General features: G+C 37.9%; 1 protein-coding gene across 1 annotated transcript; it reads right to left on the bottom strand.

Moving 5' to 3' along the window:
• Positions 1 to 10,500: 10,500 nt before the first annotated feature.
• On the bottom strand, positions 10,501 to 12,907 carry LOC106403887 (probable inorganic phosphate transporter 1-3). The gene is made up of 2 exons (XM_022695429.2): positions 12,499 to 12,907; positions 10,501 to 12,300 (listed from the first exon to the last, which is right to left on the bottom strand). Exons 1-2 carry the CDS (start codon positions 12,897 to 12,899, stop codon positions 11,136 to 11,138), a joined length of 1,566 nt encoding a protein of 521 aa, XP_022551150.2. The 5' UTR covers positions 12,900 to 12,907; the 3' UTR covers positions 10,501 to 11,135.
• Positions 12,908 to 15,050: the final 2,143 nt, after the last annotated feature.

Below are 15,050 nucleotides of genomic sequence, written 5' to 3'. Positions count from 1 at the left end.
TAAATACTAAAATGTATATAAAGCTAAGTATTTGAGTTAATTATACATTTAATAGATATTTACTTTAAGTACTAATAGTATTTTAGAGTATTTTGTCTTTTGAAATTTTCAATTTTTCGGATTTCTTCGGATATCTATTGGGATTTGGTTTGGGTAAAACCGATAACTCAAAATACACTAAAACAAGGCACATTCGGTATTTATGCCGGATTCAGTTCGGTCCGGATTCATTTTTATCGAGTGAGTTCGGTTAAAGCTTTTGGATTCGATTTATTTGCCCACCCCTAGAAAAATAAATATTTTAATTTGTTTATTTTATTTGAGTTCATATACTGATACTAATAGCTTTAATTTGTTTATTTTAATTTGTTTATTTTATATTGGAATAGAAAAATAAATATTTTAATTTGTTTATTTTATTTGAGTTCATATACTGATATATGTTTGATATGGTATGAGTTTATGTTTTAATATTTAAAATTAAAACATAAACGTTAAAAATGTGGTCAATTCACTACAAGAAAACAGCCATATTCTGACGGACATTCTGACGGAAAAAGAAATCCTCGGAATATCCCGAGGAATTTCCGAGGAAATTCCGAGGAAACCAAATTTTGTGTTTCCTCGGAATATACCGACGGAATTCCGAGGAAACATCATTCCGTCAAAATATTCCGAGGAAATTCCGAGGAAATATGTGTTCCTCGGTAAAAACCGATGAATTCCGAGGGAATATTATAGCCGTTGGAGAGCCGTTGGAGGATTTTACAAAATTCCGAGGAAATTCCGACGAACTAGCCTTTTCCGTCGGAATTCCGTCATAATTTCCTCGGTCTGCCGGCATGATTTAAACTATAAATACAAGCACTCCTCTTCCTCTTCATTCACTCCATATCTTCATCCTCCCTCTTACTCTATTTACACACGAATTTGATTCATAAAAAATATGTCTTCTTCAAATTATTTTCGTTCTTGGATCGATCGACCTCATTTGGATCCGAACACGAGATTGCTTATGGAAGAATACCAACGAGGTATAACCGAATTCATGGGGTTAGTTCACCGACAACCGGAAGCAAAAACAGGTATGTTAAGATGTCCTTGCTCTAATTGTAAAAATAGAAAGGTTATTAAAGAGTGGGATGTTTGGACTCATCTATATTTGAGTGGGTTTACACGAAGTTACAAAATTTGGTATCATCATGGGGAAACTGATTATGAACATGGTAGTACTAGCGAACCTCAGCCAGCGGTTAGATTAGAAGAACCAATTAGAACGGATGTAGATTATGGTGTAGGTACTGAGCAGATGGTAAATGATCATTTTAGAGGGGAAGATTTACCCAATGCAGAAGCTAGGAGATTTTATGATATGTTGGATGCTGGAAAGCAACCATTGTACGAAGGTTGCAGAGATGGTCATTCAGCTTTATCATCTTCTACAAGATTGATGAGCATTAAAACAGATTATAATTTGGCTGAAGACTGTGTGGATGCGATTGCTAATTTTGTAAAAGGTATTCTACCCGAGAATAATGTAGCTCCTGGTTCATACTACGAGGTTCAGAAACTCGTAGCTGGTCTTGGTTTATCGTATCAGGTAATAGATGTATGCAGCGACAACTGCATGATTTATTGGAGGGCAGATGAACAGCGGGTTACATGCAAATTTTGTGGAAAACCTCGTTATAAAGATACGAGTGGAAGAGTTCCAGTGCCATATAAAAGGATGTGGTATTTACTTTTGACGGAAAGGTTGCAGAGGTTGTATATGTCTGAACGCACAACGCAACCAATGAGATGGCATGCGGAGCACTAAACAGATGGTGAGATCAGACATCCTTCAGATGCAAAAGCGTGGAAGCATTTCCACTCAAAGTATCCCGACTTTGCGTATGAGAGAAGAAATGTCTACCTTGGATTATGTACTGATGGTTTCAGTCCGTTTGGCAAGAGTGGAAGACAGTATTCTCTATGGCCCGTCATTCTTACACCATACAACCTACCCCCAAACTTGTGCTTGCGACGAGAGTTTTTGTTTCTCTCGATTCTCGTTCCCGGACCAGAGCATCCTAAGAGATCACTTGATGTGTTTCTTCAGCCACTAATATATGAGTTGCAACAACTATGGACTCAAGGTGCTGAAACATACGATGTTTCGTGTAAAGAAAACTTTCAAATGCGGGCAGTACTAATGTGGACAATAAGTGATTTTCCAGCATATGGTATGTTGTCTGGATGGACAACGCATGGAAGGCTATCATGTCCATATTGTCAAGATAACACTGATGCTTTCCAACTAAACACGGAAGGAAAACGTGTTGGTTTGACTGTCACAGGAGATTCCTACCACCTGATCATCCATATCGTAGGAGTAGGAATTTGTTTACGAAGAACAAGAGGGTGTTTGACAGTCCACCTCCGGAAATTTGTGGGAAAGATTTGAAGATACAACTAAGAGATTTTGGTGCAGAAAGGACGCCAGACGTCGGTGGACATGAGCGTTTTCCGGTAGATGCTGTTGGAGAACTACATAACTGGCACAAAAAAAGTATTTTCTGGGATCTGCCATACTGGGAGGATCATCTGCTAAGGCATAATTTAGATGTCATGCATATTGAGAAGAACTTTTTTGACAATCTCATGAACACGATCCTTAATGTTCAAGGTAAAACAAAGGATAATTTGAAGTCAAGACTGGATTTAGTCGATATATGTGCTCGTTCAGAACTTCATGTTGATGAGAATGGTAGGGCTCCTTTTCCCATATACCGACTTGATGCAGAGGGAAAAGATGCGTTCTTTGATTGGATTTCAAACGATGTGGAATTTCCAGACGGTTACGCATCAAATTTGCGTAACTGTATCGACAGAAAGGAAGGAAAGTTTACTGGCTTGAAAAGCCACGATTGCCATGTAATGATGCAGCGCCTCCTTCCGTTCGCCTTCAAGGAACTATTACCACAAAATGTTCATGAAGCAATTGCAGGGATAAGTGGTTTCTTCCGCGATTTATGCACGAGATCAGTGACTCTTGAAGGTATTGAAAATTTGAAGACTAACATAGCCGTGATTCAGTGCAACCTTGAGAAGATATTTCCTCCCTCATTTTTTGATGTTATGGAGCATCTTGTTATTCACCTGGCAAGAGAATTGGAACTTGGTGGTCCTGTGCAGTATAGATGGATGTATCTGTATGAGCGGTATATGTTCCATTTGAAGAAGATGGTGAAAAATTTAAGTAGGGTGGAAGGTTCTATAGTCGCACAGATGATCAATGAAGAAACTTCAAACTTTGCCGAGTACTACTTTCCAGCAGAAGTTCAGACCAAAAACAGAAGACCTGCTCGGCATGATGATAGAGGCGAACGGGCAACATATCATGTTACGGTTCCAGACATTTTCACAGACGTTGGACGACTTAGCGGAAAACCAAAGGACCGTCGACTTACTGAGCAGGAGCGCAGTCATTTGCAAACATATTTGCTCACCAACTGCGAAGACGTTCTTCAATATGAGAGGTAAATAAATGAGCTTACAAATTTTTATTTTAACAAGTTGAAATTTAAATCTTAATTAATTACATTATTGTCATCATATACAGGATTTTCATGGCAGAAAAGCGGTTCGAGTATAGATACGCCACAGAGGACGAACTAGAAGAAATGAAGCAGAGAGAATTTACTGGATGGATGTTTACTTATGTGAGTGCTTTAAACAAATTAATATATATTTTATCACATATTTATACTAATTCACATTTATTGATATAACATATATATATGTGCTATTAATAGGTGTCTGCTGGTTTGGCCAGAGGTGAAACATTTGACGATTGGATACGTGAGATGGTCGTTGGACCAAACTTTGTTGTGAAGTCATATCCGAGATTTTGTACTCGAAGATATGCATTCACAACTCAGAAGAGGAGATGTTCGAGTACGACTTATGATGCTGGCGTTTGTTCTGCATCAGAAGATGATGTATACTACGGACACATACATGAGATTTTGGAAATCAAGTATTTGGGCATGGTTGGATTGCGCTGTACTGTTTTCTATTGTGATTGGCACGACAACACTCCAGATCGAGGTGTGAGAACAGATGCATTTGGTGTTACATCAGTAAATTCGAGGCGAAAGCTGCAATATTATGATTCTTTCATTCTTGCTTCTCAGGCCGATCAGGTAATTAAATGTTAATTATTCAGAATGATTCATCATCATGTGTATTAATTTATAATTTTTCTAAATGTTACAGGTTTGTTATATCAAATACCCCCGGGTAAGGAACAGAGATGATCCATGAGTTACTGTTACAAGACTCAACCCGAGAGACCGAGTTCAGGGAAGTTCTGAGCTGGAAGACCCACTACAACCAAGCACATCCGGCAACTTAAGTGCAGTAGAAGATTTAGCTGGAGTTGGCCTTGTAGTCGATTTAACCGACTTTGGAGAGGAAGCCGTAGTTCACGTAGAGGATGAACCAGTGATTGGAGAGTTTCACCAAGATCCAGATTCAGATTCATCTGGTGATGATGACTCGGAAACAGACTACCATTGATTTTTTTTTTTTTAAAGAAATACGGAGGAAATTCCGAGGAACACTTGATATACCCTCTTTCCTCGGATATTAGTTATTTGGTTTATCTAGCAAGGCAAAGCTGAATACGAATTAAAAACTACTCAAAACACAACCAAATAAAACGAAGAAACCATGTAAAAGAAATACGAACTCATAATTAAGAAAAAAAATAAAAAAAAAATTAAGTTCAAAATTAACAGAAAATAAGACCATAAAACGTTAGAATGGAAAAGAAAATAAAATAGCGCGGTCGAAAATCAAATGGCAATACTGGCCGGTGATAGCTCCTACTCCTCGTCTCCTGCTCCAGATGTTCCTGCATCTGTGGGTCTCTTGGACCTCTTTCTTACCCTGTGTGTACCACTCGAACCCGAACCAGAGCTGGATGGAGAGTTGTCCCGATGAACTAGATCATCCTTTTGGCAACGACACGGCCTGATACGTGAAATGGCAGCCCAGATCTTGTGTAGCATGTCGTTGTTTGTCTTTATGCTCTGATCTCTCCAATGTTGTTGCTGGCGCGAAGTGGCGTTCGGTGGAAGCTCTTGCAGCTTGTACTGGCTGGAGTCTGATGGGAGTAGCTGATGGGGTTGTGAATCATCTGGAATGGCTTGTGCAGCCTCATCTTCTCCTTCTTCATCAACCACAGCCTTGAGTGGGGACCAGCTATGAACTCCTTACTTACTAGAGAAATGACATCCAGGTAGTTCCAAGCAATGTTGTTCGATCTGTCCAGTGCTACCTGATGGTTCTCGCAGTCTACACCCACATGTGTAAGGATCCGAGTAATCACTGCACCAAATCCACATGCATTGCTCTTGGATTTGGTTACTTTCCCCTTGTATCCTGCTAAGTTTGCGGCCAGCACCGCTCCCATGTTGAATGCAGTAGCAGGTGGGAATGTAGAGTTTCCAAATGCCGGTAGCAAATGCCTCACACCTTGGTACATGAGGCACAACTCCCATTGCGTGACTGATGCGGCTGTGGTTGTCCCGTATAGCAATGAGCCAATGAGGAGTGTGGCATATCTCAGTACTGGGCTTCGGATAAGTGACTAATTTGCCTGAGAAGATCTATAAACCCCAGTGCCAATCGTTTCCCAAAAGTTCAACAGCTCTGAAGTCCAATAAAGACCAGATGTCCTCTCCCCTGCACTCAATCCAAATAGTCCGCAGAGGTCTGTGAAAGATACCTCAAAGTATACTTTCTGCACTACGAATGCCAAAAAACCTTCCTGATGGCTATCATCGGGATGGCTGACGTATGCGGATGCTATGAACTGGCGTACCAACTCCGGATAAGTGGGTTCGTTGAGGTTGCATAGTTGGCCTAGACCCATGTTCTGGAACAGCCCTACAATGTCTGATTTGATTCCCAATATTGTCATCGTCTCAGGACATGCTAGTTGTGTAGCGGGAACGGCTACCTTCTTCATGTTGTTGTAGTGGGTGGTATCAGACTTATCCCACTTCTTTGGCCTTTGATTCTCTCGCTGAGACGAACCCTCTTCTTGTGTGTTCTTCTTTGCTGATGTTTTCGTGCGCTTCATTCTCTACAAAATAGAATCATTGCTCTCAACATGGTTATAATCAATTAAGAACTCAAAGCAACATGAAAATGAAAGGCGAAATCGAGTTGTGATAAAAAAAAAACCAAATTGAAAAAAATTCTCAATCCCTAAATCATCTCAAATCATGTTCCAAACTCGTTGATCACAGACAATTCTGTTCTATTCCATGTTTAAACATCTGTTTCATGCATATTTGATCAAGGAATCAACACGGAAATAAGAAATTCACAAAACCCAAAAAATTCCTCAAGAACACGATTTCAGAATGTGGAGATTCGCGGAGTATACCTGTCTTAGGGTGAAAAGAGTGTAGGAATCAGGTAGAGCTCGAAAAATCAAAGGGAATAGAGCCCAAAATTGTTCAAATCGGATGATTATAGAGAGAGAAAAAGGGGGGGGGGCGAATTATAGGGGAAATCGGAGGGGATGAGAGTTATGAGGTTTTGATCCAAAAAGTTTGGGTTTTGCCTTATAATTCTGTTTCCCGCACACGCATCAATCGATGCGTTTTTGAACAAATACGGATCGATCGATGCGTTTATAAAAAGGCTTCGGAGATTTCGTTCGATCCATCGATGGGATAATCTAATCGATCGATCACATTGTTACGCTTTGGTCCATCTTAGTGATCGATCGATGCGTTTTCGGATATATATCCATCGATCGATCCGTTTATAAAAAAACTTACACGATTTTCCGAGGACATTCCGAGGAACGTTTGAGATTCTCGATCGATCGATGGGATAATCTAATCGATCGATCACATTGTTACGCTTTGGTCCATCTTAGTGATCGATCGATGCGTTTTTGTATATATACACATCGATCGATCCGTTTAAAAAAAAACGCACGAGATTTTCCGAGGACAGTCCGAGGAAAGCTTGAGATTCTTGATCGATCGATGGGATAGTCCAATCGATCGATCACATTGTTACGCTTTGGTCCATCTTAGTGATCGATCGATGCATTTTTGGATATATATACATCGATCGATCCGTTTATAAAAAAAAATTGACGTATTGAAACCCCAAACACTAGTTCCTCGGAATTTCCTCAGAATATTCCGACGGAATTCCGAGGAAGTAGAGGGTTTCCTCGGAATTCCCTCGGAATAATCCGAGGAAATTCCGAGGAAATAGGGTTTTTAAACCGAAAACAACGTTTTGCGGTTTGAATAACACCTATATAACCCTTATTAAGTGTCTTACGTTCATTATGAAGTCAAAAATTTGTTCCTTACCGTATAATTAACACTTTTCCGATTGTATGAACGAAATCCCACAACATAAGAGAAACACTTGTACCTTTTAATGAACGGTAAAGGGAATACTTTCAATTAGTTTTGAAATTTGTTATTTCATGGTTTATGCTCATCTATACAAAGAATCCTCAATGGTATGCATTACAATTGTATAAAAAATGAAATACGGCAAAAAAATTGATGTTTTGAAACCCCAAACACTAGTTCCTCGGTATTTCCTCGGAATATTCCGAGGGAATTCCGACGGATATTTATGTATCCGTCAGAATTTCCTCGGAATATTTTCATTTTACCGGGCAAATATTTCGCGAAAATTGAAATTAGAATTCTGACGGAAAATGTCCGTCGGACCCTAGGTTTTATAACCACGAGCCCCTTCTTCTTCCCTATTTCTCTCTTCTTCCTTTGCGCGATTCCTCTCTTCTCTCCGGCGATTTCCCCCTGAAATCCGACGATATCTCCGGCGATCTCCCCCTTCTTAGGTTCTATTTGTTAGGTTTTTGTGTAGTTTTGATAGATTTTTGTTAGGGTGATTGGTTAGGATTGTGATTTGGTTGTATAATAGGTTTAGAATTGTGATTTGGTTGAATAATTTGTTTTGTTGAATTGATTTAGAATTTTTTTATAATTTTTTTATTTTTTTTGTATTTATAAAATCGATTTTTGTATATAAAATCGATTTTTGTATTTTACAAAACGATTTTTCTATATAAATTCGATTTTTTAGATTTTACAAAATCTTTTTTGTATATAAATTCGATTTTTTGGATTTTACAAAACATTTTAAATATCTATAAAACTTTTTTTGCGAATAAAAACTATTATTTGGGATTTAAAAATATTTTAAATATATATATATATATATATATTATTAAAACTATTTTTTGTAATTATTAATCTATTTTTTATTTATTAAAACTATTTTTTGTTTATTAGAACTATTTTTATATATTTATTAAATATTTTTAATATATATAAATCTTTTTTTGTGATTAAATTATTTGAGATTTTTTTTTTTAAAAAATTAATTTATATATTTCTGTATTTATTAAATATATTTTTTTAATTTACAGGTCTCATGATGATCAGACCCGGCCTCGACAGCGTCGTGGTCGTGGTGGTACGGGGAGCCAGTCTCGGGATTCCAGCCATATTCAGGATTCCCCTTCGCCCCACAGCTCCAACCATACATCTCTCTCTGCTGCACCTGCTCCTGCTCCTCTCGCTCCCGCTGCTGCATCCGCTCCTGTTCCTCCGGGTCCTCCGGGAGTGATGAGTGTTGCGGAATTGGTTCAACAGCCCAGTCGTGACCATCTTCCGTATCTCACTCCGTATCCACATGGACGGGGTCAAACATGGTAATTAAACATTTTTTTTCTTTAAATTTGGATTCATTATTAACCGTTTGTTCTTTTTATTAGGTTCAACCGATCCGGGAACGGGATCAGCGCATGGATCAACCGTATGATGTACTCGGCCCTCGACAGGGGACATCCGACTTTCACTCACTTCCCTACCGACAAGCAGGTTCTGTGGTTTCGTCAGTTTGCGGTAAGTATTCTAATTTTTTACTTATATTTTTAATCTTTAATATAAATTTTCTACTAATTGTGTTTTTTTTTCAGCAAGAGTTCAACTGGAATTCCGATGAGACGCTCTTTATCTATCACCACTTCGTCCATAAAGTTATGGACAACTATGGGAAGCAGATCCACGAGTGGAAGAAGAAGTGGGAAATCAATAAGGTTCGATTTAATTTATTAAACAATTTTTTAATTTATTAAACTATTTTTTAATTTATTAAACTATTTTCTTTTTTTTTTATTAAAAGGTCCCAAAGTCGATGAACGACACGGTCTGGAAGGAGTTGTGTGCGCATTGGGATAAGGAAGAGACGAAAGAAACTTCTTCCACCAACTCCACCAACCGCAGGAGCGACCGTAAAGGGAAGGGCATCTACAAGCATAACTTGGGTGCTCAATCTATTGCCACTCTGGGAGATCGCATGGTAAGTTCAACCGTTTTTTTTTCAATTATTTGAGTTTCAGAATTTTAATTTATTGTGCATTTCTTCTAATTTCTAATGTTTCTTTAATTTATGTTTTTTTTCAAGGCGGAAGAAAATGATGGCGAGCCGGTTGATGATCTCGCCCTAATGAGGAGGGCGTATACCAACAAGAAGACCGGCCAGATTGATGACGGTCTTGTGAGGGACGTGGTCGACCTGGTCCAAACTCAGGTGGTAGACGAAGTGTCTCAGCTTCAAACCGAGGATGACGCTTCGACGGCTTCGACCAACTTGTCCCGGTTTCGAATCAACGAAATCGTTGAATCCGTAAGTTCTGTTTTTTTTAAAGTTCAATTCATTTATTTTTTGGTTTAAATTTGTAAATTTGGCTATTTTCTATTCAGTCGGTTCCAAAGAAGAAGAGACGTTTGGTCGGTTTGGGTCGTCGCACCCGGTCGGTTCCTCCTTCTTCTGCACCACCGCCCTTTGTTGATCCAGAAGTACTTACGGCTCAGTTGAAGGACAAGGATGATCGTATATCTTTGTTGGAGACCCAGATGGCGGCTCAACAGGCGGGCTATGAGGCACAGAGGAGGCTGAACCAGCAAATGATGGAGATGATGTACCCGAACGAGGTGTTCCCGGACGTGCCAGACCCGTAGTTTTTTTTTTTCCAAAAACTCGGAATGTTTTATTTTTATTTGTGAAACTTTGAATATTAATTAATATGATTTCAATTTTAATTTTAATTTTATATTTTCGAATTTAAATTTCAAAAATTTTATTTTAAAAAAAAAATTAATATTTTTTACATTCCGAGGAAATTCATTACATTTTTTACTCGATCGATCGATGCGTTTTTGGACATAAGTCCATCGATCGATCTGTTTATAAAAAAACGTTCGAAATATTCCGAGGGACACCTTTCCTCGGAATATTCTGAGGAAAATGTCCCTCGGTATATTCCGATCGATCGATGTATATATGTCCAAAAACGCATCGATCGATGAATTCCGAGGAAATATCCCGACGAAGTTCTCCCTCGGTATATTCCGAGGAGATTTCCGACAAACTAGTGATCCTCGGAATTTCCTCGGAAATTTGGTTCCTCGGAATTCCGTCGGAAATTTCCGAGGGATTTCCGAGGAAAGAAGAAATTCCGAGGAATTATTTCCGATGACTTGTTTCGTCGGTATGTCGTCGGAATAACGATATTCCGACGAAATTCCGACGATTTTTTTCCCTCAGAATCCTTGCTGTTTTCTTGTAGTGATTATCTCATAAATCATAATTGATGTTTATTTAATTGTTGGTAACCTGTTTAAGATTTGTCTACTTTTTTGAACTTATACATTGTTTAGTTAATTTATTTAAAACAAAAATTTAAATGCAAAGAGAATCAAACCCAAGACTGAAACTTGAATCTACACATAATTCAACCACTAGGCTACCTATTAGCTAGGATTTTAACATATGGTTTACATCACAATAATACTTTTAACACATAGATATTTCTCTCAAAAAAATACATCAACTTCATCTTCTTCCCAACAGAATCCAATCAAGTTCGCTAACGTTCGGAAGATTAGAAATATTATTCTTCTTATAAACATCATATCGTCAAGATCGGTGAAAAACAGAAGAAAAACAAAACAAACTCCACACTCCACATAATAAAATTGAAAAATACAAAAACAACAATTTCTCCATGATCATTTCCCAACCTCATTCTCACCGGATAGTTCTTCGAGGGATTTTCCTTTGGGCTCAGGGACAAGGAAGGTGAAGAGCATACCGACGAAGTTGATGACACCAAGCGTGATCAGTGAGTTCTTGATTCCAATTCCCGGTGGATATCCTGCGTCCGTCTTGGTCTTGTCCTGTGGCTGAGCTGCGTATAGGAACCCAAAAGCTCCCACGATGGCTCCAGCCTTACCTGTTGCGGCCGATATCCCATGGCACGTGGATCTTAGCCTAGCTGGGAATATCTCAGCCGGTATAATGAAAGTGGTTGCGTTTGGTCCAAAATTGGCAAAGAAGAAAGTGAGAGAGTACATAACCACGAACCCTAAACGATTCTCCGGTTTGGTCCAGTGATCATAAGGGAAGGCAATGGCAAACATAAAGACAGTCATCATGAAGAATCCCATCAGCTGGATCGCGACTCTTCCCATGATCTCAATAAACGCAACCGTAAACCAGTAACCAGGGACAGTACTACAGAGCGCGATGAGAGTTTGAGCCCTAGCAATCTTGAAAACCTCATGGATGGCGTTCATAGTGGATGCCTTTGGGATCCATCCGATACCCGAGAAGATATCCTTTTGGAACAGGTTTTCGCTGTAAAAGGCAATGTCAAGCAAGAACCATGTGGTTGTACATCCGAGTAGTGGAAGACCATGTCGTTTGGCGAATTCCTTGGAGAACAAGCCATAGCTAAGTCTGGGGTCTTTCATGATATCCGCCGCTCTTTCCTCCACCTCAAGTTGTATTTGTAAGACCTTGGACATATCTTGTGTGGCTTGTTTGATGTTTTTTGCGACCAAGGCAGTGTACCGAGCGGTCTCTGGCATTTTCATGCGCCAGTAGTAAGTCAAGACTGCGGGTAGAGCACCAAACATGACGATGATTCGCCAAACGTAATCAGCCTGAGGAGGCGTTGAGAGAACCCTATCAACTTTATAGGTTGGTGCTGGAAACTTCATGTCGAATATAGAAGATACTACAAGTGCCACAAAACCTCCAGCTAATATACCAACACCTTGCATAGCAAATACCGCACCGATGAAAGCACCACGAGTCTTCTTGTTGGCGTATTCAGACATAATAGTCGCAGAAAGAGGGTAGTCACCTCCAATACCAAATCCCAGCCAAAACCTAAACATTAATGTTAGTGTGTATTTTTTTTTTGGGGCAACTATGTTAGTGTGTGTGTGTATATATATATCAGGTTTAAATTGACTAATCAGAAAAAGATGCATATCAAAATATATATCAGGTTTGAATTTGACTAGTCATAAAAGAAGCATATCAAAGATACTATTAGTAAGCATACATATATAATTGTAACTTCACCTGAAGAAGCAGAGGGTGGTCATGACACCCGTGGCTTTGTTACCGAAGGAGAGACCCGAACCGATGGAGCACAAAGTCATCATGATCAAAGTGATACCATACACTGTTTTTCTTCCAAGCTTGTCACCGAGCCATCCGAAGAAGAGCTGACCAGCAAGGGTTCCACAAAGAGCCGCACCATTGACCGCTCCCGCAGCGTGAGGGGGAAGTGAGCCAGGCTTGTCTGACAGTGGATTGAAGTAGTAGATGCGGCCAAGGAGTTTGGTCACCAGAGAGACACAGAAGAGATCGTAGGCATCAGTAAAGAAACCCATTCCAGCAATGAGAATCGCCGTGAAATGGTACAGTTGCGTCTTCGCAACATCAAGTGCCTTAAGCACTCCTAGTTGTTTTTCAGGCATTCCTTGAGCCTGACCAAGCGAGGTAAAAAATTCAAGATTTCAGTTCATCAGCTTATGTGTTTTGTATAACCCAAATTTGTATGTACGAGAAAAATGTTCACAAATATATATATATATATATATATATTTAGTTGTAAAAAAGTTGTTAGAAAGATTATGCTACGTTCTTATTTGTATGAAAAATATATAACTTGTAAGTTCTATAAGATTATGCTACGTACTTTTTTTATCAGCAAAGAACGTTGTAAATTTTTAGTGGCCATTGTATCGCTTTTTATTATTAGTATTTGAGCTATGTATGGATGAAATTGTGTAAAAGACAAAAGAATGAGAACTAAATAAATTTTAAAGCTAAAAAAATCCAACATGATAAGGTATAAAATAAATTCGATAGAAGTAAGCAATATTAACCTTCATCAGCTTTGAAGGAGATTTAGAACTTCTATGGAGAGTTAGAGGAAAGCATGAGAGAGAGGATATGAGGTGACAAATTGAACAATATGGTGGCAAATTTATACAGAAGCAGAAGGAGCAGTAGAGAGAGAGAGAGAGAGAGAGAGAGAGAGAGAGAGAGAGAGAGAGAGAGAGAGAGAGAGAGAGAGAGAGAGAGAGAGAGAGAGAGAGAGAGAGAGAGAGAGAGAGAGAGAGAGACGTGATAGCCTGCTTCTTATTATTATATAATCCATTGGGGTTTAGAGTAGTTAATATACATTTGTTAGCCGCGAAAAAAAACTTTTGTATAATTAGTAATAATATAAAATCACTATAGCAGTGTAACACATGCCGTTTATATACTTTAAACATGATCATGACACGCATACACATATTTAAAATTTACATTTACATTTTAAATTTGAGGTTTTGTAATTTATCAAAATTAAAGTTTAAATACATCGAACTATAAAATGTAAATGTAAATCTAATATTTAATATTTAGATAATCTTTAAATAGAAAATATGGTAATATATGATTTACCAGAGAATATTCATTGTTCCAAAGGAACAAATAATACTATAATGGTCCGACCACCTACGGCTAGTGTATTTTTCATGTTTGCTACTTGACCCGTAGACAAAACATTAGTTTTTTTGGAAATTCAAAAATTTTGTTTATTTATGATCTTACAATTGTCACGTGAACTTTTTCGTGGTTTGATCTCACTCACACGAGATTATGAATTTTTTCAATAGATCATCCATCTATTGAATACTCAAGATAAAGCACATTTATTTCTAAATTTCTCTTTGGATACATATCCGAAATGATAAATACACTTTAAAAATAGTTATATAAATCAATTCTCTTGAACTTTTTAACGTATATCACAAACAAGAATATTACAATCACTCCTCACAAAACATAACGTTCTCATTGCGCTCTAGGATTGTCACTCATATTAGTGTAACTCTATATTGGATTTGGCTCTTATACCATTTATAATACTCCGACTGTGTACAGCTAAATGGACTGCATCTCTTGCAATAGACAGTGCGTTAATTTCTTGAAAACTCAAAAGTTTTGTTTATTAAGTCTGCAATCTTCTATGATTTTTTTCCCGTGTTTGGTCTTATTTATACGGTACTGAATATTTTATCTGACCTCTCTATAAAATAATATGAAATAAGTCGTTCTATAGTATGATTTATTACTTTGATATAAATAAAATGTGTGCGTGATAATCATAATAAATCAAGTTAAAGCAACAAATATTTCATAAGACTATAACATATGTAAACAGTAAAATTGTGAAACGTGATAATCACATTATCCTTGCTATGGTTTCATGCTTATCACGCAAGTGACATGAATATTTGTTTTATTGAATTTCCTCGATCTCTAGGTTGAATTAGGGGGTACGCTATACTTATTGTCAAACAATTTGTGCATTCAACATAGTATCAAAAATTTCTTTAAAATGCTAAAATTGATGGAAAAGCAACACATATATGTTGGATCTGTTGTATTTGACTCTCGGTGCAATGATTGGGACACACTAATATATCCAAAGTTAAAAAAAAAATTGAATAAAACAAACAAACTATAAAATTTAGGTATTTGAAAAATAATACAAATATTTAAATATATATACATAAAAATGAAAACAACATCTTCACGGTCGTCGGATCAACCTCTAGTAAATTTTTTAAAAT

The sequence above is a fragment of the Brassica napus genome, chromosome C9, assembly GCF_020379485.1.
Source record: "Brassica napus cultivar Da-Ae chromosome C9, Da-Ae, whole genome shotgun sequence".
NCBI lineage: Eukaryota > Viridiplantae > Streptophyta > Magnoliopsida > Brassicales > Brassicaceae > Brassica > Brassica napus.
The sequence above is the reverse complement of the archived record's forward strand: the minus strand, read 5'-3'. Positions and strand labels throughout refer to the sequence as shown.